Source organism: Chelmon rostratus, chromosome 16 (assembly GCF_017976325.1).
Source record: "Chelmon rostratus isolate fCheRos1 chromosome 16, fCheRos1.pri, whole genome shotgun sequence".
NCBI classification, from domain to species: domain Eukaryota; kingdom Metazoa; phylum Chordata; class Actinopteri; order Chaetodontiformes; family Chaetodontidae; genus Chelmon; species Chelmon rostratus.
Genome location: NC_055673.1, coordinates 22,871,740 through 22,896,140, shown reverse-complemented (window position 1 = coordinate 22,896,140; position 24,401 = coordinate 22,871,740). Strand labels below are relative to the sequence as shown.

At 40.7% G+C, this 24,401-nt stretch overlaps 1 protein-coding gene across 2 annotated transcripts in view; it reads right to left on the bottom strand.

Moving 5' to 3' along the window:
• Positions 1–399: 399 nt before the first annotated feature.
• The window catches only part of LOC121620175 (septin-7), a 38,274-nt gene continuing 14,272 nt past the window's right edge, over positions 400–24,401 (bottom strand). Inside the window, exons 4-15 of one of the 2 annotated variants that reach the window (XM_041956148.1) lie at positions 24,122–24,228; positions 13,475–13,575; positions 13,250–13,384; positions 9,624–9,741; positions 7,767–7,859; positions 7,496–7,592; positions 5,136–5,187; positions 4,680–4,805; positions 4,230–4,250; positions 3,060–3,195; positions 2,823–2,968; positions 400–1,550 (exon numbers count right to left, since the gene is read on the bottom strand). In XM_041956148.1, the coding sequence (XP_041812082.1) occupies positions 1,514–1,550; positions 2,823–2,968; positions 3,060–3,195; positions 4,230–4,250; positions 4,680–4,805; positions 5,136–5,187; positions 7,496–7,592; positions 7,767–7,859; positions 9,624–9,741; positions 13,250–13,384; positions 13,475–13,575; positions 24,122–24,228 (1,169 nt within the window). In that variant the 3' untranslated portion in view covers positions 400–1,513. The remainder of the gene's footprint in view (positions 1,551–2,822; positions 2,969–3,059; positions 3,196–4,229; positions 4,251–4,679; positions 4,806–5,135; positions 5,188–7,495; positions 7,593–7,766; positions 7,860–9,623; positions 9,742–13,249; positions 13,385–13,474; positions 13,576–24,121; positions 24,229–24,401) is intronic. The other variant, XM_041956149.1, reaches the window with a different exon arrangement.

Below are 24,401 nucleotides of genomic sequence, written 5' to 3'. Positions count from 1 at the left end.
GGACCCTTTACTCCAATAAAGGTAAACCTTAATGCTGCTGCATACTGTGATACAGTTTGCTTAAAACTTTATGGCAACAATTCAGGGAAGACTGTTTACCGCCCATATGGATTTCCAGTTTTTGTGTGAAGGAATTTTACTGGCCTGCACAGAACTCTGACTTCAACCCCATCCAACACCTTCGGGATAACTGGACCACCGACTGTGAGCCAGGCCTTTTCACCCACCATCAGTGCTGGACTCTTAGCCAGGTTCCATCCGATGGAAAGCCTGAGAGCAGAAAAGTGGTGAGTGCAGCAGGTGGTCTTAGAATAACATGCTCACCAGTAACATACAGGTGCATCCCCATACTTCATCACATCAGTGTTTATTTTCCAAACATCTCGCCAAGATCATCTGTATCTTTCCCCATCACAATTTTATTATGTGACTTTGTACAATAAAAACAAAACATTACAAAGTACAGATGCAGTAAACCAACAGTGCTAAATGTGATGTAAAGAAAGCCAGCTTGGTACAGTTATTGGGTTCACCGCTGTCTGCTTGACTGAAGCATTGACTGAAGCGTCTCAGCTCCAGCTACCGACATCCACCAACACCCAACACAAGCGTTCCCCATCCTGCCCCCGGAAAGATTTGATTCTGCTGGAAAACATTTTTATATAGAATCTGCACAAGAAGTTAAAGTAAAGTCACATAAAAGCACTTCAAGAGCAGTTTCTTTACATTGTTACACTCAGCATGAGTGAAGTCAGGAATACATGTTTGGTTTCCAAGAGCAGGGCGAGAAAAAAAAACACTAAATGAAAAATGAACAATGCCAGGGCCAATACAAAAAAAAGAAGAAGAAATAAAGGAAAAGTAAGAAAATGTTACACATGGCTGAAGTAAACACTGCAGTTCCTTGTTATACAATTTACATTACAGGAGATGGAAGAGCATAACATCTTGGGAGGAAATTAAATGTGATACCTAAATAAGTCAACCGAAAGATACATATACATATATTAAAAAAAAAACAAAAAACAGTGCCTGAGGTGAGCTTCAGCCTTTCGCGTCTGCCAGTGTGCAGGAAGTGAAAGGCTGACCCCTTTGTTTGTTTTTTGGCATTAAAAGGATGCAGCACAGAGCCCTGCAGCATCCAACATTCCCAAAGTAGAAGAAGAAAAGAGGAAAGAATGACTGAACTCTGAACGCTGCCCTCCAGTCAGAACATCAGTTATGTTTTCTACGTCAACATACATGTTTTTCTGAGTGCTGGCCCAAAACAGGACAGTATACTGAATCAATACAGAGATATTAACAGTTCTTTAGGGAGGAACATGAGGATGAGCAGAGAGCAGGTGGTTAAATTCAGAGTCCAGACATTACTGCCCCCTGGCTTTCACTTGATTATTACACAGTAATATGGTCAAACAGCGGATGTAGGTGATTGACAGATTTTCTGACAATCAAGGCTGGCAGCTTGGCAAAAAATAATACACTGTAAGATCAGGAAAGTCGTCCAGAGTTATTAAAATATCTTCTTCTTTTTGTTCTTTTCCAAGGTCCTGGAAACAGAGGACAGAGGAGCAGTGAAAAATGTGTTAAGACGTCATGAAGAGAAAAGGTTGGGGGAAAATAGAAAACACCATCATGTTCCATATATTATAGATCACTATGAGAAAACAAATGTTACAATCTCTACAAATATGAGAGAGAATGAGCATGATGGGATTTCAGATTAATAAAGCTCTTGATCACACAACCTACAGCCATCAGGGAAGCGAGCTCACTGCTTATTTCTAAAAGAGAGATCCCTTCACTTCAGCCTTTAACTAAGTATGACTTTCCTGATACAGGCCCGAATATCTTGACGTGCTTTGCCTCGAACTTAGAAAGTGCTGCATTTCTTTTAAAATTGTATTTCATGTATTCTGCTTCAACTTGGTTTAATTTGGCTTTTATTTTCCATCTTATTTTATGCATTCTCTCTAATCTATGTTCATCCTTATTGTTCATCTTATTTCTGCTTTATTATCAAGTGGGTTTTATTCTCCATCTTATTATACATTCATTTTCTATCACTGTTTTAATGTCCATTCTATGTCTCCTTTATGTGAAGGACAGTGTGTGTATTTCTTTGTCGTAAAGCACTTTGACTTTGTATGAAAGGTGCTATATAAATAAAGTTTATTATTATTTTTATATCCTGAACATGGCTAAAACCAGGATAAGACATAGTGGTAGTTAGTGTTCATGAAAACAATTTAAATGAAATATTCTAGTTGTAAATATTGTACCCTCAGGAGCACCAGTGGACGTCCTGCCTGTGGCATGAAAGCGTCTAGACTCAGATGTGTTGCAGTAAGTTTTTACTTGTCCACACAGTATAACAGTGGTGAGGAAAGGCTACTGGAGGGCTAAGACAATCTTCTGACAACTTGCACTGTGTGACGGTTGGAGAAGACGCTACAACCAGTGCTGCAACATCCCTCTGCGATGAAATTCATTCCAAAGTCATAAAAGAAAAGACATAAAAGAAATCAAAGTGGTAATGTGGGATTCTGAGGGGGCTTTTGTTTTGATTATTTATGTTGGATCTCTCCTCTAAATAGCTGTCTTATTACTTCCTATTGTACTGAGTGAATGGAGCCAATTAAATCACAATTGTCAGTTTTTATTGTTCAGGTTGTGGGTTTTCTGGTTACAGTTTGTTGTCAGGTTTTTCTCCAAGGCTGTGTATGTGTGACATCTTCAGTCTACAGTCAAATGGAGTCTGTATTTCCTTCTCTTCAAATCTATACACCGTCACTGATCATCACGTGTGACAGCATGTTTACCTGGAGGCGTCTAGTTTCTGCTGTTCCAGAATCCTCTGCTGGGCGTCCCAGGCGGCCTTCTCCTCCTCATGCTGGCGACGTTTCTCCTCCAGTTCTTTGTGCTGGGCCTCCAGGTTCTTTTTCATTTGCTCGTGACGCCTCTGGAGCTGCGAGGACAGCAGGGTAGAGTCCAGGTTAACCGAGCAGTCACAGCGGAACACACGCTAAGACACAACAAAGACACCCCCATTAGTTCACCTCAGCCTCGGAGTCTCTGAGCTTCTGGAGCTTCTCTTTGACCTTCATCTCAAACACTTGTTCCATTTCTTGCTCCATCTTGTTCATCTTGGACACGTGCTCCCGTCGCTCCTCCTCCATCTGGGCCAGAGGACTCCTAGAGACACAAGCCAGTGTTCATCAGACTGTGGAGGGTATGTGGATGGTCATACATCCGTGACATGGCTGGGTGGACTTCACCACTACACACCCACCCTCCCCCCAGGTCTTTGTGACTGCAGAGTGATGAAAAGGAGAAGAGGCAGGAGGAGAGAAGGAGGACAGGCCGGGCTTGCTCGCCTTCCCTGGAAGCTTTCTGTAGTAGAGGGCTTCCAGCGAGGGTCGTGGCGGGGAGGTGACAGGGGCTTGTCAGGAGAACAGGCGTTGTGGGAGAAGAAACCCTGACTTTGATACAAACCGTGACCTGAAGTCCTGACAACAAGCTAGACAAGCTGTCCAGCTGAAAAACAAACTTGACTGCATGTCTTCAGCTCACCTTTTGGGTGAATATAAAACTTTTCTGACGTTAGTAAGAAATGCTAATGGAGGCTAATAAAATCCTCATTATTAATACTAAATGCAATTATCATAATACTGTCACCTGTTACCAGTCGACCTGTTTACCTGTGGAATGATCCAAACAGGTGTTTTTGGAGCGTTCCACAACTTTCCCAGTCTTAAGTTGCTCCTGTCCCAACTCGTTTGAAATGTATTGCTGCATCAAATTCAGAATCAGCAGATGTTTACAATCACATTCTGTTTTATCCATGTTTTCCAAAGCATCCCAATGTTTCTTGACTCTGGGTTGTAGTATTTAGCTATTAGTTGCACAGGAGCAGCACAGTAAGATCTTAAGGTTGGTTAATAAGACATGTGTAATGAAACTGCAAAGCAAGTAGCCAAGCCAGCTTACAAGTTCTGACATTTTTTGATGGTATTAGCTGTCTCTACTGGTATGAGATTATGCAACATGTGGCCAAACAGGATCACTAAACGTCACAATTCTTCAATGAGTCAATTAAACACATACACATTTTAAATGGGTGCGGGTGAAAAAGAATAAATCTTATGAGGCAGGGAAACTGAAAGGTCAGAGACAGGAGAGAAAATGAGTTGTTTGGAGAGGTTTTAAAGAAGTGAAGTAACACTTACATGCCGTCAGCCGTCTCAGGTCTAAAAACAAACAAACGCAGACACTTAGCATGCCGCCGTGAACCATGCATTAGTCTGTGAGAGTGCTGCTGATTACTGACAGCTGCAGCCGGTGGATTAGGAGTCAGATGGTGCCTCAGTTAGTATGGTCAGATTAGACACAAATGATACTGGTGGCCAGTTAGTGGGGGGTTAGTGCTGGCTTGTCTGGGCCAGGAATGGGTTTAAAAGGCTGGACTGCCAAAGTGACAGCTTGCCAGCTTTAATCTGTGGGTCAGTCGCCGCAGGCCTCGACCTCTGAACTGTAGCTTCCTCCATGGTTACGGTCAGTGAGCTGCCAGAGGGTGCTGATGGAGCCGGCAGCCAAATCAGCAACATTATCCCATCACTTCAAACTATTTCAGCAGCATGGACGCTGCAGTTCTGTGCATACTGGACAGCTGAACTTACTTGGTTAGCTGTCCCTTGGTCTTGTTGTTGTCCACACCATTGTAGGTGACCGCAGCGAGTTTCCTGCTGCGGTAGTTTTCATAGTGAACATTGTTTGTCACATCCTTCAGATCCTGCATGTGTGTCCTGGAAAACAACAAGAGTGAAGAAAAACAGCACTTTTACTCTCACTACAAGTACGAATGAGTGTTTTTTAAAACTTGATTTGATTTTTTCCCTCTGGTCACTTCTGGACTGGAAATTGTATCTTCATTAAACCTGCACAGGTGAGGTTAACTGAACGTAGAACTGAAGGAAAACATCTTATCCCTGAGAGGCGCTGGCTCATAGATAGACATGACTCGAGATATAGACTGATAAATCTGATGTAGCCTTTCTGTTTTTTTTAAACGTTAGTGGAGTCAATGGGATAACACTACAGATGTACCGAAGAAGAAACAACGTGTTTTTGCTCACCTGATGAGCATGTTCCGCAGGATTGTAAAATCACAGTGCTCTCCATTTTCCACTGTAAGAAGAGACAAACAGCCGTTTAAATACAACAAGCATGTGAGCATAACTGATCCCCTGAATACAGCGACAGTGAAACAATTATCGTAATAGATGACTGCTCTCAGAATATGCCGCTGCTGCTAAAAATAGGGCAACACACACAAGCAGTCAGATGATTGGATAACTCAACTGTACAGCCAGATAATGTAGACCACTTTATTTGAAGGTAAAACTTGAAATGAAGGTGTCTGTATAATCCCAGCTACAATAAGTATGGTCCTTTTCTCTTCCAGTTAACTGATGTTTGTCCACAGCCTGTCTGATCCTTTGACTGCTCTTGTTGCTCATGACTTAACCGAGCTTCTTTTCAGTGATGCTGCAAGATTCTGAGGTCTCAGAAGTTGAGTACAATGCTATAACAAAAAGAACCATTAGGCAGAGCTGCACAAATACAAACCAAGCTGTAAAAGACCAGCGAATTCAAGCTTTAAGTATTAGCAAAATAACATGAGTGTCTCATTGTGAGAGAAAGCAATAAAAATATGTCAATGTACCAAAAAACTTAAATATATACAGCATGAAATAGGAGAGAAAATCGTAAATCAAGATATCAAGATAAGGGCAATGGATACAAATAAGTAATAATAATAATAATATGATAATTTGAAGAAAACAAATCTGAAAATCAACAACATGCATGCTGTGTTCATCCGCTCATATCCTGGTCTAAAAAGATATGATTCATCAGTCGTTTGATTAAATCAATTCAAACTGTTTTTCTTTTCTTTTTATCTTTTACTAGCTCAGTTTATTCAGCACACACTGAATCATTTATTTATTCCCTTTTTTACCCAGGCAACATTACTCATTATCCTACAATGATTCCAATTTTCCTAATGATTAAGGATCTCTTTAATTCACTAACTGGATTATTTACTGAAGTATTTGGTCTCATTTATCTGCCTTTTGTTGGTTTTGGTGGCTCCACGACTAATTTGTCTCAAGACTCAATCGGGCTTTACAAGTTCCTGCAGACATCCAGCAGCAGCACAAATGTGGACGACTGTAGCACCAGAAGCCACCAGCAGGTGGCATCACGCGTCCCTCCTACAGTGAAGCTCACCACAGTCCCCTGAGGTTTCTCTGGACTGCTGTGGTAGAGTGACTTGCATAGCTTCTCAGGGACCTTGCCCTCTCTCTTTCCCGCCCTCTCTCCATATTTATGCTGACATGGAGCCAAAAGCATTTGTGGTATTCCAAAACTCACTCCCCATGGATGGCAAACACCAGTGGCAAACCAGTTTCATAGTAGCACTCCTACAGGTCATCCACCAGGCTGTACTGTACTCAGATCTTTAGCTGCTGCTGTTCTCTGAGACGATAACACCAGAATCTGTTGGGCCTGGAGTGCTCCCCTCACTGTCTCCAATCCATTAGCTACAGTACAGATATTCTCACGGTGACTGTGTCCTCATTGCTTTAATCTGCTGTCATGTTTCATACGTCTCACCACAGCGTGACAGCAACTTCCTGTGTCAGGTCAAACAGGACTCTCATATCCTGTGCTGAACACTGTTTTTTGCGTTCATATTATCATTTTCGCTTGCTTGTGTTTCCTTCATAAAGGTTTATTTTGTTCATGAGAAGTCGTTTAACTGGCAGCAGAAGAAACAGAAGCCAGTTCATACATGACATGAAACATGACTGAACATTACATGAATGATGTGATAGATGTTTCATCATCTGCTCATTTAGGAGTTAAGCAGATTAGAAACACATGTATTAAAGGTGCCTTGTGGAGTAATCTTATAATCTTCTTTTGATTCAAACACAGTTCTGTTTACATTCATTGTTGTTCACTGAAACACTGAATCCTTGAGGCCTGTCAAACGTGCTCGGTCCATCCATTGAATCCTCATGTTTCTATCAAACTCTGAACACCATGTTGACAATGAACGGACCCAGCACTGCTAAAGAGCGAGTGGCCCGTCTACACAGAGCCGATGGTGAGCCACAGAAAATAAACAAATAAAGAGCTGGCTTTAAAATAATCTGGTCTTTTCATGCTGATGCAATCTCTGTCTTGTCTACTATCACAGTGTGAGCTGTGGCAATAACACAGTTCCACAGTGTGTGTGTGTGTGTGTGTGCGTGCTGAATATTGGGATGGGAGCAAAACAGGAGCACATGGATCGTGTTACTGCTTTGCAAATCATCTACACATGATGCTCAATAATTCAATAACTGTGCAGATACTGGTGTGTTTGCATGTCTGTCTGAGAGAGCGAGACTCAGCTGGGCTCAGTTGACCTTTAACCTCTTACCTTCAGCCACACCCCAGGGGTACTGCCTGCCGCGCACTCGCTTTCCATTGACCTCGATAATGGTGTTGCTACCGACTACAGCCAAGGGTAAACGATCCTGTAGAGAGGAGGGAGGGGACACAACTGTTGCATAGCTCACGCACAACGGCTAAAAATACACTATAGGCTGAGGCCGTGCCCTGACACACACGTGTAGACATAGTATGAATGACACGTATCGAAAGGCCGCTTTATTTAAAGTTTCATTGAGGGTTGCTTTAAGAACACACACCTTGATTTTCCTGACCATCTTCATCTCCTCCTCATCATCTGTCTCTGGGAACTCATAGATTTTGATTTTGTGCTCCTGGATTTCTTTCATGATCTGCACGCAGCACAGAGGAAACGAGAGGCAGAGAGAAGTGGAAAAACAGCATGAGAGGTGATGGGTGATGGGTAGAGTGAGCTGTATGTGGGACAAACAGGTCCAGAAACATCGATAGTCACGCTGGAGGTTAGTCGACAACACACGGGAGGAAGAACCTACTGACAGTATACATTCAGCAGACACACACGGGCACTATATGACTGTGTATTGATGCTGTATCAATACAGTGGGCTACACTTACACAGCTCTCTGAAATCCAACATTTTGATAAGCGTACAGCACAACAACACTAAAGCAAACAGAGGTCTTCATCAGTGGTGGAAAATCTGACTTGAACTTCCTGTGCCCTGTTTCTGGGACTGCTGATGTATCATTTAATAAATAAACTGGATGATTTGCTGTCACAAGTGACTGCAAATCCTGTTTGCTTTTATTGGCCTGGGCAATATCTGAGTTTCTGTACCAACGCTAAAGCAATACTGTTCTCAATACCTCACTTTGAGAAATATAAACAGTCACTTCTATTTACAACAAAATGAGCTGTACCAATCCTAAATTGTGTCTACACACGAACTTTGCCTACATTAAATTAGGATTAAATTAATAAAACACTGTATCAATGTTCAGACAGACACGTCACTGTTTGAAAGAAATCTCAGCTCAGTCAGTCATGTCAGCGCGGCTGCTGCTCTGGCGCAGCAGGGCGGCTGATGCAGCGGGCTGTAAAAAAGTTGACCCTGGCTCAACTCATCCAGCCGAACGCTGTGGTAGCAAATCACATATGTACAGGCAGGAATTCTACTGTTTGTCCAGCGATGGTTGAAACAGAGGACGTGCAGTATTCTGGTGTCTGACAAGCCTTCAAACGTATGGACCTGTTACTCAAACTGGACTTCTGGAATGCATTTAATCAGTTCACCAGTACCTAAAACAACTGGCCTCCACAAACCCGGGTTTTTCTCTTAACTCAGTGTTGTTTTTGGTCTGAATACCCATTAAGTCTTTGATCCAGTGTTAAATTATAGATACCTGACTGTTTTCAGTATTCTGATCTTATATCCAGTCCAAAAAAAGTAGTAGTAAAAAAAGCACGGTAAATACGATGTCAGTTAAAGCCATCATATAATCTATGTTGTAACATAAGTGAGCACTGGTTCATTGTCAGTGTTGATCAAATATTAAGGCTGCTTTGAGGGCACTGGATAGCATTTTTTAAATAATACAGCTTAAAATAAACAGCTCCAATACTTATTTTCACAATAAAAGAAAAAAAATAAATAAAGAAAGATAGGTTGTCCACAATAAAAGGTGTCACTGAGTTTGGACCATTTTGTTTAGAAAATCACATCTAGTGCTGTGCAATGATCTATACAGTTCCAGAACCAGATGCACAAATGTTACAAGAAGCCAAATGAGGGTGGAAGAATGAAGAGCTTTTGATGGCTTCAGAAAAGCCAGATCCCCTCACAACAAAGAAACACAACTTTCTATTTCAGCACGTTTCTGATCGAGCAAAAAAAGTGGAAATAAAACTGTCAACTACAACCACAAATGGAGACCAAAGAACATGAATAATGATTGCACTGCATTTAGTGAAGCAGATGTCGACTGTACTTGACAGTGGGTGCGTACTGAAAGGACACCTGTCATTGAATAATCTAGCCACATGACCAGAGTGCTCTGATCAAACAACATTTGAACACATCATGCTTGATGCGAGACAAACAGGAATACATCCACTCAGTCAGAAGCGACACACACCTGTTTCTTGAACTGTTGACACTCCTCGGGAGTCATTGTGTCGGCTTTGGCGATGAGGGGGATGATGTTTACTTTTTCATGTAACCGCTTCATGAACTCAATGTCGAGGGGCTTCAGTCTGGTGACGAAGCAAAGAGAAGAGACAGTTGAAAGGTCAGCGTGTCGGTGTATGGCTCTGGTGTAAGAGGAGCTGCTACCACACACAGGGCTGAAAGTCATGTTTCATGGCTTGGCTCACCTCAGACTGAACATCTGGATGGACCAGACAGCATTATAAATCTGTCTGTTTGGACTCAGAAAATCCTCTTTCAAATTATAATTCATAATGCTTTGCAATGCTTTACTATTGTATGTGACTGAAAAAGGTTTTGAGGGCTGATACCAATAGCTTTTAGATTTAAACTGCTAATAGTTTATATTGGTGCCATTACATGTAAAGGAATAGTTCAACATTTTGAGAAATTGACTAATATGCTTTCTCTCCATGAGTGATATAACAAGATCAATACCTCTCATGTCTGCGTGTACAGAGCTGGAGACAGGACTTGTTTAGCTTAGCTTAGCATAATGCCTGGAAGCAGGAGAAAACCACTATCCGCGCTCTGTCCAAACCTACAAAATGCCTAAAATAAAGAGATTTCTGTTGTTTTGCACGTACTGCAAATTTTCCACAATAATCCAGGAAGCCAGTGATAACAAAACCAACCCTCAACCACCAACAATCTGTGGGATATTGTTTCCTCATGAGAAGAACTGACTACAAAAAAACACACAAAAAAAAACAGCTGATGCACAATCAGCTGATGCAATACATTATGTATTGATAATCCATTTTTCAACAAAACACTGAACTGTTCACCAGTAAATCACACGACACCTTTGCTACATTCTTAATGGTTTTCAAACTGTACGTATTTGTGATGGTCCACTTTGACAACAGTGCACATTTACTTGCATTCTTAATGCAGCTGCACTGAAGAAGAATATTTTTAATAAATGAGAACCCAGTAAACAAGTTGAATTAGTAAACAACCAACAGTACCTGTGCAATAAGATACATGGAGCAATGAATTCCTATCCGTGCAATATAATCTGTTTACATCTCTCTTGTATATAGGTGTGTATATGTATGTATGTATATGCATATGTGTGTATATATGTATATAAACATGTGTGTATTTATATATTTTAATATACTTTTGTTTATACATACATATATACATATACATATACATATACATATATATATATATATATATATATATATAAACTACAGCTGGAGTCCAGGAAAAATTTCCCCACGGGGACAATAAAAGTAGTATCTGATCTTATCTTATAATTCCGCAGCATAATTTCTTCGTCTGCGCATCAATTCTGTTTGATTTTCCACAACAACATACTACATGAAGGCCATAACTTCAGGTCACCTCTGTAAAGACGGTCGAGGAGCAGATGAGTTTGTATGGTTGGGATTGCATATCCACTTCAAAGATGGCAAGCAACTAGAACTCTATTGTTCTAGTAAAAAAATGTGACCACACTGTCCAACAAATGACATCAGCGAATTTGAATAAATGAAAAAAAGTCTTAAAACTCCAAACAAATGCAATCCAATCCACACGTATCAGGTGATCTGCGCACATTGATTTGACAATAAAAAAAACCACCAACATTTATAAATTTACATGCCCTGTAAGCATTTCAACTTGAAGTGGGAGATTACATATATTTCTAACAGTTATTTGATGTTTGCTTGTTGAATTGTTTAATATTTATTCACGTTCGGTGGTACTTGTATGTGGGCACATTTGAATTATTTTTGCCCCAAAATGTTACACACATTTGTAAGGCTTGTTTTTATTTACTAATCATTTAACATGCACTTGTCCCTTCTGATGAGACCAGTTTTTCTCCATAATAAAATGTAGTTCAGATGCAGGTTTCGACTACATGCAGAAATTTGTGGAAAACCGGCCCCTGGACACTAATGAGAAGAATTTATCAAAGGTAAAAGAGAAAAGCAGCAGAAAATGCGATTACATGACAATACATATACTGAAAGTCTTAAACTGTTGCAAAGGCCTGGATTAAATACAAACAGCCTAATAACCCCCTGTAGTCTGTGCTGTTAATTGTACACTTATTAAAAGGCCAATGCTGGTCTAATGTTTCAGTGCAACCCTAACACCCTTACAAATACACACAGCTCCAGGCTAGGTGTTGAAAATTAATGGGGCCATATGGTGCTTTTCATTTGCCAAGAAAGACAACAAGGCTGCGGTCAGTAATCCACGTTGGGTCACTGTGGGCAAAAGGCTCAACAGCGAAACCACCTTTTTTTTTGTAGGCAGCACAGTGTGGCCTAGTGTGTGAAGGCAGCCAGGGCAACTGTGTGTGTGTGTATGCTTGGCAGTGGCTAGAGCCAAGACACAGATGGGAGGAATGGGGTCTCCAGGTCAACAAGCTCAGGACAGATTACTCCAGTGTTATTCCTGCTTGGTAGCCTGGTAGGAGGCCACAGGCAGAGCTGGCTGGGTCTGGACTGCTTAACTGCTGGCCAGAGAATGAGGCAACAGGGGAGTAACGCTGAAACACAACAGCTGAAATCAGCAGGTCTGTTGCTTATTTCTTCCCATGCATGAGGTGAGGGAGAAACCTCAAAAACAGCCTCATAATGAAAGTCCTGAAGAAGAGTACTGACCTCTGACCTTTCTGACAGGTTCTTTTAGGTCAATTTGGGCAATTTCTCAACCTCTATAGCATGTCCTGTGGTGTACTCCAGGGATCTATCCTGGGCCCTGTTTTCTTTTTTCCATAAATACATTCACTTGAATGAATACTTACACTTGGCCAGTAACTTTCTCCAGCTAAACAAAGCCAAATACTGGCTCTGAAGACTCGTTTTTCATTCTGACTTTATCTGTGAGAGGCAAATCAATTCAGTGGTTAGCTCTAGTTTACTCCAACTGCGAACAATATCCAGAATTCTTTCCTCTTATTCCTTCTGCATTTGAACATCCATAAGTCTCTGTTATGTCCCATTGTTTGTGTTCTAGATCTGTATTGCTTGTTTTCACGCCTTGCACAGCTCTTTGGTCAACTTCTGTCATTTTCAAATGCAATGTCTAAATTAGGTGACTTGACTTTTTCCCCATATGTGACCCCCAACATTTTCAGTTTGTTCCATTTATACTTCTGTCTCTTAATTTCCACTCACTATCTCTGGCCATAGTAAAGACACATGAGCAGTCTCTGTCCTGATTGGTTCTTCCTTTGTCAGGGATATATTCTGGGTAGGCTGGCAAGTCATCTTTATTTGTTTCTGACGACAGAGGTCAGTTATGTAGTCTAACTCAACAGTGTCGTTTAAGGCCCTTCAAAACCTTAAAGACTTTTATGTGATTTTCAAAACTATCTGAAAATGCCCCAATAAGTCTGAAGCAGTTAATTACTAGGGTTCTACTCTAAACCATTTGTTTATCATCTAATGCAAGTGAAACAAGTCTGAACATACATTGCTATGTTGTACTGAAGTAGCTGGGGTGTAAAATCCATTAAAGTACAGCTTTAAAAATTCCATGGTATTTTAGAGATTCCGTGATCAGTAGGATCCCTGCAGTACCTACCCATGCCCAGACGGAGCGATGAAATACAAGCAGCACTGCACCCTGCTGTCTGGCATCTGCCGTCTGTTGACCCGGGACTCTGCATTGAGGTAATCCTCAAATTTACTGTCGATGTAATCGATGACCGGCTGCCAGCTGAGGACCACACATAATTCATATCAATGTCAGGTACAGTGATACAATTTTTGTGTATTATAGGAACCAATGACAGATAGCTGAGCTCACCAGTTACTGTTGTCAACTGCATCTCCAAAGCCGGGGGTGTCAACGATGGTGAGCAGAAGATGCACTCCTCCTTCCTTTACCAGAACCTTAGACTGCTCCACCTGTCGAGAAGAGTGTTGACACAAATCAGTCTAGAAATGTGCAAATTCTGTGTCGATCAAGATGGTCAATTACTGTTTATTTACTTGTGTACAGTATTTAACTCTTTTACAATACAGCCAATTCCATCAACCAATTTCTGCCTAAAACACATTTATCACCATGCTTGTTTGCTTGCTTGAAGTGAACGAGTATAGCTGAAGCAACGAAAGACTTCACATGTTGGCAGCTTGAAATGACAACATGAGTAAATTTATTTAGAAAACCGTGTGTGTAACCCAAAGTTTCCACGCTCTCACAGTGTGGACACCTCAATTGGCTACTTGTTTATTCGCTCAGTGTACTTATACAAATAAAGCAGAACTAATAAACCACAGTAAGCCAAAACTATTATGCATCCACGAAGCATCCAATCTAAGATCTGCACGGACAGATGAAGAACGTGGTGAACGCATCAGATTGGCCAGAAGGACCAGACTTTGATCAGCGTGGGGTCGGGGCACAACTCGTGATCAGCTGATGAACTTTCATTTAATCAGTAGATCTGAACCAACCTTGCGTGCCACAGAGTGAGTGAGTGATGAGAAACCCTCACCGAGGTAAAGCTAAGTCCACACAGCAGTTAGCAGACAGACAACACTGACCTCACAACACCATGTATAACCTTTGATTTCAGTCCAAGTCTTAACATTTTGTTAAGCTGATGACCTGAGAGAAAAATGCTTTGAAGGAGTGTTTGTGTAGTGAAGTTGTAGAAGTCTTAAAGAAGCAGCTAGTATCCCTGAGGGTTGGCCGTATAGAAGTTTAAAGGTGCTTAACAGAGCCGATGCCTTCTACTGAAGTAGCACTGCAGAAGGCCCATGGTACACTCACTGACTGGGGCTGAGCTGCACTCTCACTACACACACAAAACCAGTTCCTCACAGCACAACAAACCTCCTCAAACAAGGACAAGTGAGTCAAATGGCAAGTTGTGCAAAAGAACCTCTGTGATTAAATGAATCATTTCTGTGCAGACTTTATGTTTGGGTGTAGTACTGGGTATTATGGATTAAGTCTAGGACTGTTCCATAAACAGCAATGATTCCGCTTATCAGTCGATAAGCCTCCGGGTCTAATCTCACATTGTCTGCTGGATCAAGATGCCTTTACAAAGAAGGTCTTCCCTTCACTATAAAAACTATGTTTAAGGGAAATAGAGGAGGGTGATGGAAACTCATTTCTGTTCTCAGCATCGGTGCTGAATGTTGGTGAAGTTGGCTAAAATACTTTTGAAGCAGGCACTGGTCAAACCTCCTGTACTGCGCCTCCAGTATGACCATCACTTGTGACGGTACGCTGGAATAAGAGTTTCATGTTCATTGCGAGCGGAAGCAAATAATATATGCCTCATAGTTGCAGGTAAGGTATGTTGGAGAAAAACATCAATAATAATGCATTTCCAAAAACAAAAAAAATCACAAATTACAAATATATTCTGGGTCTGGTATAACTCTAATGAAATCCTCTCTCATCGTAAATGTTATTTCACATTGTAATATTAATATACTGCATATATTAATACACTACAATTTCTCCATCCAAAAAGTGTGAATGGATGAATACCTAGACAGCACTGTATGTTTTTGGTTATTTCAATGAATTATCCAAAAACAGTGCAACAGTAACAGCAACAATGGCCTAATACATATTAAAGAGACAGATATCAGAGTATGGACAGCATGTCAGAATCTTTGATGGAAGACATATTTATATGTCTCACAGCATGCTGTATATTGTTATACTTACCAACCACTGGGTGCCTATAAACTGACGTCTGACCTGAGAGCTGCTACTGGGAGGTGACTGACATCAACACATGTCTACCACACAGTGAGTGCAAGTTATGGGTGTGTATATGTGTGTATGTATGTATATATACATGTGTGTGTATTTATGCATTTCTAATATACTTTTGTTTATATATATATATATATATATATATATATATATATATATATATATATATATATATATATATATATATATATATATATATATATATATATATATATGTTTGGTTCTCTCTTTTCTGTTTACACCCGTAAACTGTAGCTGGACAGAGTCCAGGAAAAATTTCCCCATGGGGACAATAAAAGTATAGCTTATCTTATCTCTTAAGTTCAACCAACAAATGTTATTTTATGTACAAACTCAACTAGTGTGAAAATGAAAGCTACTGCAGGGTGGCTGGACCATGCTGGTCCATGCTGGTTGTGTGTGGCTCATAAGAAAAGAAAAAAGTGTCAGAAAATCTGCAGTATTTTAAATACTTTTATACCAATGTGACCATGACAGAATGATTATTGTGACTCTAGAAATGTCAGGCAGACATAGATAAAAACATGCTGCACATTTAGATGTAGACATGTAGACATGTATACGGCACACTTTAAGGTAAAAGTGTAAGACTGCTGAGTGGACAGCACTGAAGAATGCTGCAGTGTCTCTCCTCTTCTACTGCATAACAGGATGAGTCAAGCCACAGACATGCTTATTAACCAGACAGGCTGCCCACAGACAGTGAGCTCATGGGAAAACAACACTAGGCTACACCATGTCTCACAAGGACAGTAATGTAAGACGGCAGCACCACAGCCACTAACCGTGTTTGACTGGATCATAGGACTGCAAGCTTATTTACTTGGAATAAAAACACTCATTTGTAGTAAACAAACTACACATGATGGACTGAGGGTGCATCAGGGTAGATCCTTCCATCCAGTGAATGCTCTGTTTATTCATTCATTTCAGCTGCAGCCCAATTTCAAGAATGTGCTTCATGTTTTGATGCGATCTCAGGCCTATCTTTGATCTGCCAGTTTGAAATACAAGTCATTACTCTAATGATGCACCGTCACCATGTTTAGTACAACATGACCTGACTGCAAACTGCACCATCGCTCTCAGTTTGTGACCGCTCTGCTCAGTATTTATTGCATCCTGTGAATGCTGTGACATCATATCCTGTTTCAAGCCTAAATGCAGAGCAGCTTCACCGGCAGCTAATGTCACCACAGCTTAACAATAGGTGAATCTAAGTTGCTCATGTTGTCTGTTCCTGTACAACTGTGTGCTTACATCAGCAATATACTGTATGTAACCACAGAAGTAAAAGCATTGTATTTTCAATTATGTTAAGTTTCTAAATGCAAAATTATTACTTTTCTTTCTTATTACTTAAAAAAAAAAGCTAACTGAAGCAGGTGTCAGGCACCTCAAGATTTCTAGTACTACAGACCGCTGCTGATCTTCAGGGAGAGATTAATGTTTCTAGATCAGAATCTGAGAAAGTGTCCAGAATGACCATAAGCAGATGACTGAAGGAACAGGGCTTAAAGGGAAGAATAGATGCTAAGAAGCCGTTATCGAGGCCTGCAAACATCCAGAAACGCCTAAACTCTGGCAGGGAGCACAAACACTGGACTGTGGATGACTGGAAGAAGGGACTCTGGACAAACAAGTCCAAGTTTGAATTGAACGTTCTGATGTTAGAGGCGCTGCACACACACAGTGAAATCATTACATTCCATTATGGCATAGGGTTCCCTTTGTGGAAACGGCATGGGCAAATGAGTTAAAATCGGCGGCATCATGAACTAGAAGGTCTACCACAACAGGTGCATCATGGAATCCCTTCTGGGTTGAACCTGATGGGTCAGGGGTTGATATAACAAGGAGACAATGACCCCATGCATACTGCAAAGCTGTGCAGAGACCACTTGACCAACAAAAAGGAATCTGGAGTTCTGGAACTGATGGACTGGCCAAGTCAAAGTCTGGACTTGAATCCCTTTGAACAGATCTGGGATTTATTAAATTCAAAAATAGATCACAAAAAAATTTCATCCAAAGCAAGGCTCTGAGAACAGCTAGAAACTATTTGGAAGGGTTAGGGTTAGGGTCAATAACAAAAAACACTGTCGAAAAGTACATAAAAACAATGCCAGTAAGCTGTTATCAGGGGCAACGGAGGTCATAAAAATATTAAGATATTTGGTTAATATATGTGGATACGGACAATTTGATTGTTCCAGTTTGTTATTTGCTGAATAAAAAGCAATTAAATGTTTTGTCTGAAACAGGTTTTTGACAGATTTCTAAAATATTTGTGCTTTCCCCATTTTTATGACAGGTTGTCTAATTAATTTGTTAAGCACTGTATGTATTTATGTCTGTCCTTCAATTCTCTCAACAATCTTTCATCTGATGGACTTCACACTGGGTGGGTGCATTATCATTGGACCCAATAAAGCGCAATGTCGAGTGTGAGCGGTTCTCAGAAACATAAAAAGAGATACATCGCCCTGCATGTGCAGGTTTAAAAAACAGTCAATGACTACTTTATACCGAGAGCCATGTAGAGAGAAGGTTAGGGTTAACCCTTTCTCTCAACGGTGCTGGTTATACCTAAGATAGCATTCACTAATTTGAGTTTTAATGTTAATGATTTGATCGATTTTGTTCGTTCACTGTTACGTCTGGATGAAGAACTTAGTCTATAATCTATATAACTGTACATTTAGACATTTTTAATACCTAGAGTGATCTTGCTTTTCATTTATGCAGTCTTGTCATGTCTCCGGCCTAGATTCATTTGATTAAATGTCATTCAACAAAGAAGCACAAGTAACAAGAAAGATTATTATTGTTTAGGTGTGGCTCACGTCATGTGGCTCACGTCAATGAACAGTGTAAAACTGGTGGCATACTGCAACAATACTGTGTCAGTAACATAGCTTAATAAAAGGTGGGGGTGGTGGCACATGCATACATCTAACACGGTGGGTCTGGAACTGCTGTGTCTAGAAGTGCAGGGGCTCTCCAGCTCTCCCGGACATGATCGTGTCAAAGCTGCAGGCAGCAGCACAGGAGACCAAGCGACCAAGATGACTTAGTAAAATACTTTTTTGGAGCATTTTTTATTCCTTTTAAAAAGCAACAGGAAATGATGGGAGAAAGAGAGGGGGAATGGCATGCAACTTAAGTCCCAGCCAGATGTGAACCAGGGATGCTGCAATTCACAGTCTGCGCCTTAACACCTGGGTCAAGAACAAAAGCAAATGCAAACCTAATGAAAAAAACCTTTCATCTGTTGATGAAGACTGTAAGATGCTCCAGGAAGACTGAAAGCTCCAGAAAAAGCTCTTTAGTAAACCTTCAGCTAAGTCAAACTATTTCTGGATTAGTTGAGAACAGACAGAACATCCATTTTTGGTTGATCCAGTGAATGAAAGTCCTGAAGAGTCAAGGTCCTTCTTTACTTTGATACCACTCTAACTATAGACTAACTTATAGCATCTCATGGCATTTATTGTCACATTACCCAACCCTATTGTACCATGGCCAGAAACATTACAGTAAAAACTATTATACCATTACCAACTATTATTATTCTTTTAAACAGTCAAATGGAGTTCAGGCTAAAACTACAACTGCTGGCAAAAACTATTGATCTAGAAGAAGTGACACAAACTGAGAATAAGAGAGAGGCCCTGCCCTAATTCTGACTCCATCTGATTATCTTGTTATTTTGATCTCTACAGTTCCCCTGAAGCAGGAGCAAGTGTCTGGTATAAAAAATGAGGCATGTCTGTGCGCCGGCAGGACAAGACTGAGCTCAGTGCATAAGGCAGTTTTCTGGCTAATCACCAAGTCCCTGTCCTTGTATGCTCTGCAGTGCCACGGAGCATTATTAACGAGGAACCACAGAGACATCCTCCCTGGCCTATCACCTCTAACAGCTAACATCCACTCAGTCCACCCGGCTGTCATCATCATCTTCTTCCTCTCTTTTAAATGATAAATTGGATTCTGTTACACACAGCATTCCTCTGGGTTTAATCACATTCTCTGGCTTGACTTGGAAAAAAATGGCCACAATTATTTGCAATGTAATTAGTTTGTGGTTCCCGGAGAGACAAAAAGAAGAACTCTGTTCTCCATATTTATTGTCTTAGCTCTTGAAATGATAAACAACACGTAACACACACACACATATTGAACATTTCATTTTAACCATATATTTCAGCTCTCAATTTTTGCCTTTTGGACAGGAAACCTCGAGGAACCTTCAAGCATTCAGTCTGGGAGCCAACACAGGCACGCGCACACAATGTCTAAATCTCATTTAAACTTTTAATAAGAGCTGAGGAGGTGTAATAGGCAGGTAAACAAATTGGAAGTAGCAGTGGGGCGAGGACAGACAGAGCCCCTCATTGTGTTGCCAGGGATTAAAGGAGATTTAAAGCTAAGAAGCAGATCAAAAGGAACAGGTGAAGGGAAGATCCTCATCATGCAGCTGATCTACTGTACACCAGCCAAACTGAACACTTACAATTCCCTGCTACAGGCTGAGGACAGGGAAGACAAGCCTGCTGGAGCTCCTTCGCACCAACAGTATCAACTTTCACTCTTCAAAAGAAAGCTCGAGTCAAACTATGCAGCTGTGCGCTCTATTTGAGGAAACTGCCAAACCCTAATCGCCTGCACAGTCACTGCAAACAGCATCAAAGATTGAAGACTCAGGATGCATAAACCACATGCCTCACACATTCTGTATCGCTCCTGGTAGCAAATTCATTCTTGGCACAGTCACATCTACAGCTTTGATGTGTTACTGCTTGATTTAACATGGCAATTATTCAGCCTATAGTGAGCTCATGAAAGCGTTAACATTTGCTATTGCAAACAGATGTCTGGGAGGGAAAAATCTAATTTGTTTGGAATCAACTAGAACTGGGTAGTTAGTATAGCTGGGTGTAACTTACACTAAATCCTATGATTGAGTCACTTCACCATGTTGTCTATTGATCATGTTTATTGCAATGGAAGTTTCATGTGCTTCACCAGTGCTGTGATACATTAGCTCTCAAATGACAAAGCTGGTTAAGTATAAGTGATAGTGAAGCAGTCATAAAAACCTGTTGTTCAATGGTCCAAGTGACTGACCTGACAACATGTGACCTGGATAAACGTGCTGGGTGACTGACATGCCTTGCACTATTACAGCACATTGTTTTTGATGCTAGGTGTGGCCAGAGGTGCAACAGACCTGAAACCAGGGCTGTGCAATATGAGCAAATGTTTGCTGTGATGATAGAAAACCAGCTGTCCTTTCATATTACGTTCATTGTGCTGCAAATCACACTCTTGATGGCAATATTTTTCATCATTTGGACAACGGTTTGCGTTCTTCCGCACGGCTCGGACACAGGCAGAAAATCTGCATGAAGACAACACAAACAAACATGAATGGGAGTGAATGTGACAACAGGAAAAGGACTCCAACCAGCCAAGACTAAATGAGGAGCTCGTAGCTAAAAGAAGGTATCTTCAGCCGCGTGGTTTGGGCATGAAAACGGGCCAGAAAAACACACACTGAAAACGATGCTACAGATCAGGCGCCACAACACGCTTAAACACCACTAACATCTTTTACCAAGTGCCAAGAATCAATGGGTGATCATATACTTGTTGTCAAACGAGTATTGTTTGCTTGGTTTTGATATTTTTGACCATATTCACATTTTAGGCCTGTGTTTATTTTGTTTGCAACTACAGCTGAGAAGTGTTTTATATTTACCTTTTTATATTTTCTACATTAAAATGTTATATTTTGTTACAAGGTTCTAAATAAAAGGAGAAAATCATTATCATTATCTAGATATAAAATGCCATATATCAGAATATGAGATTTGAGAGTCCTACTTGAAACTAGTCTATAACTTACTACAAGACTATAAGGAGTCCACCACACAATGCTTTTCAGCTTGGTGTGACTCTTTGAAAGAGGAGACTGTGTTTGGGTCACACCATTCAAAGGATCAATTTAAACTCAGTGCAAAATTCATCTTTCAGAGGAAGTCTAACACACAAGGGTCAGTGTGAAGTAATAATCAGCCATTGCAGAGTCATGCTGCTGTCATATATCAAGAGGAAGCTTCTTGTCATTGAATGCGGAGGGCAGGGTACTGCATACTGAGGCGCGTGCCTCGTTTTATCAGTGCATCATGAGAGGAAGGTGTCTGTTTGTTTGAGCTTCTGAGCAGTAATCACTTTAATGAGGTGTATGAGATCTACTATCTTTGAGACACAGGAAGTACCATGTACCAGGGCTCCCAGTATGCTTTGGGTTAGAAAGGAAGTATAATGTAACATGGAAATAAGTGACTTCCTCCCATTCTTTGAGTTAACTTTTTAGTTAACAATTGCCACAAATCTGGTTCAAAGGGTTAATAAAGAAAACTTAGTAAAAGAATCAATGTCATTTGACATGGTAATACTAAACCCATTGCATGGAATGTGTCCATTTGTCTTCATGCATGCATTTATATAATGAAAACCTTTTGGATTTTAAATCCACTCATGTCTTCACAGGAATGAGAGATACTGGTTCTTTAAGAGAAACAAAGACAGGCCCCTTTTTTGGCAATATTTCCTTAATGTTTACATTGGAGCCTTTTGGAGCAGACAAAAGTAAATATGTTGTTTACTGAGATGTCCATATCCAATCAAGCACAGCTACTGGCCATCTCCACTCAGACTAAATCCTCTACTGTCACAACTGGCACTGGCACACGTCTTTCCATTAAAGTGTTTACATATGACACATGCACTTTCACTCCCTCACTCCAACTGCATGCACATACTATAAACCAGCCTTCCCTTTCAGCACAACAATATACTGTTTCAGAGTTAACTTATTCAAGAGAAACTAAAAGGACTCTTACCCTTCCTGTAGCACAGCCTCATTCATTCACACAGTCGTGGAAGGAGCCCACGCAGTTCCAGAAACCAGCAGTATCAATCAATAAGGTAGCCTTCCTCACTTCACTTCACATCGCATCGCATCTATCTGCTGTTATTTACTCTGCACAAATTTCATGTTCCCTCTTGTGCATTTCATCCATACTCCAGCCCACATAACAGAGGTTCTGTGGGGGCTGGCAAGTCAGCCCATTCAAGCAGAGCTTTGCTGCAGCCATGGGCCTCCTTTTTCCAAACTCCACAAACTCCACACAGCCAGAGCCGGCGTGGTGGTTCTGCTAAAGCAGTGATTTACAGAGAAGAAGCATTAGGAGAGCTGTTTGAGGATGCTTCATTCAGTCATAATTGATTTGTTATTACTGTAACAGGATGCAATGAGACAACTTTGGCAAAGATACTTATGCTATGGAATTTTCAGAAATATATGTGTTTGGTCATACAATTTGTTTTACATAGCAGTAACAGTGATGTTCGACTCCCACTTGTACTGATTTATAGTGCAAAATGCACTCTGGCTCAATATGGAGATGCAAAAAGGTTCATAAATAAATAAATAGATAGAACGTTATGAAATGAATAATCATGTGAATGAATACAGACAAAATGTGCAATACTGTCATCAAATTGTGAAATGATCCAAGACATTTTATGCTTTATACACATACAGCCCTCTTTTCATCACAAAGTCTTTGTCCTATGGTGAAGACAAAAAGGACCAAGGCTTTGTCTGATGCTTTGTTCTGACTGAGCCGCTGACAGCTGAACAGAAAAAGCAGGGTGAAAAAACATTGTGACACTGAGAAGACTTTTTCAAGTTCATTGGATCAGTCACAGTTTCAGTGTTAATTTAATATTTTGTCTGTATTTATTTCTAAGATTATTTATTTCATACTCATGCAATTATTTATTTAACTAATGTGTGACCACTTTAGGTCTCTCAATAGATTAAAAACACACAGAACGTTTGAAAATGTGACTGGCCATCCTTGAATCTGTGAACATGGGCCATGTATTTCCATCCAAGTATTCCTCGGTTGTAAATGGTGACTACGCTTTGGGAATTTCTTTTTCCCCGTCAAAGGATTAGCTCCAAGAATTCCATTCAGATGATATCATCAAAAGTTGTGGATGTGTATTTTCAAGTGTGGCTCATCATGGCCGCCTAAACAAAATCTCTGGAATATCTCAGGCCTGTTTTGGGGTCGATTTTGTGTTAAATGCTTAATTTAAAAAAAGTGTTATAGCTGTAAACCTAATAACAATCGCATTGCATTACCGAATTTGAAATTATAACAAATCTTTGCCTTTGGCCAACAAACCATCCCTTTGTTAGCAGCTGAGCAGATGAACCGGTTTCACTGTCTAACACAAACACATGGGTGGCAACAGCCAGGAGGAGCAGCCTCACAAAATAAGTCTCACACAGCAACTATTCAGTTGACGGCTGCAACGCTGAGACACTGTGAAAAAAGGTTAGGGCACACCTGTGTTATAGCAGCCTCAGGCTCTGACACTTAAACTGGCCGGTGTCAGGGTGAGGGCCGTCTATCATGTTTCCATTAGCAGACAAACCTTTGGCCCTGTGTGAGATCAGTGGCTAAGTCATACCAAGAGGAAGGCTTCATCCACAAAGAACAAAGAAAAGTTTGCCAGAGATCGAAATCATTACAGTCTTGACACTTGAGATGAGATGGAAGGTGTGGACTATTTCTGGGGAAAATAAATACATAAATAAATTACCTGTACAGTTTTTTTGATTCTATGCGAAGGACCTGGGTATTCAGGGGAGTACAGATCTGTCAGAAAGAGTGAGTTGATCAGCGTCGACTTCCCCAGCCCAGATTCCCCTGAAAGACAAAGACAGAGCCAGAGTGAGCGGGAGAACTCGAGAGATGCATTTCACGCTATACTTGTTTTCTAATCCGCTTTTTCATGGCAGACTGAGGCGCAACATGACACGATCTCCAGATGTTTATCAACTCCACTTCTAATGCAGTCTTTCACCGTTTCTCATTCTTTA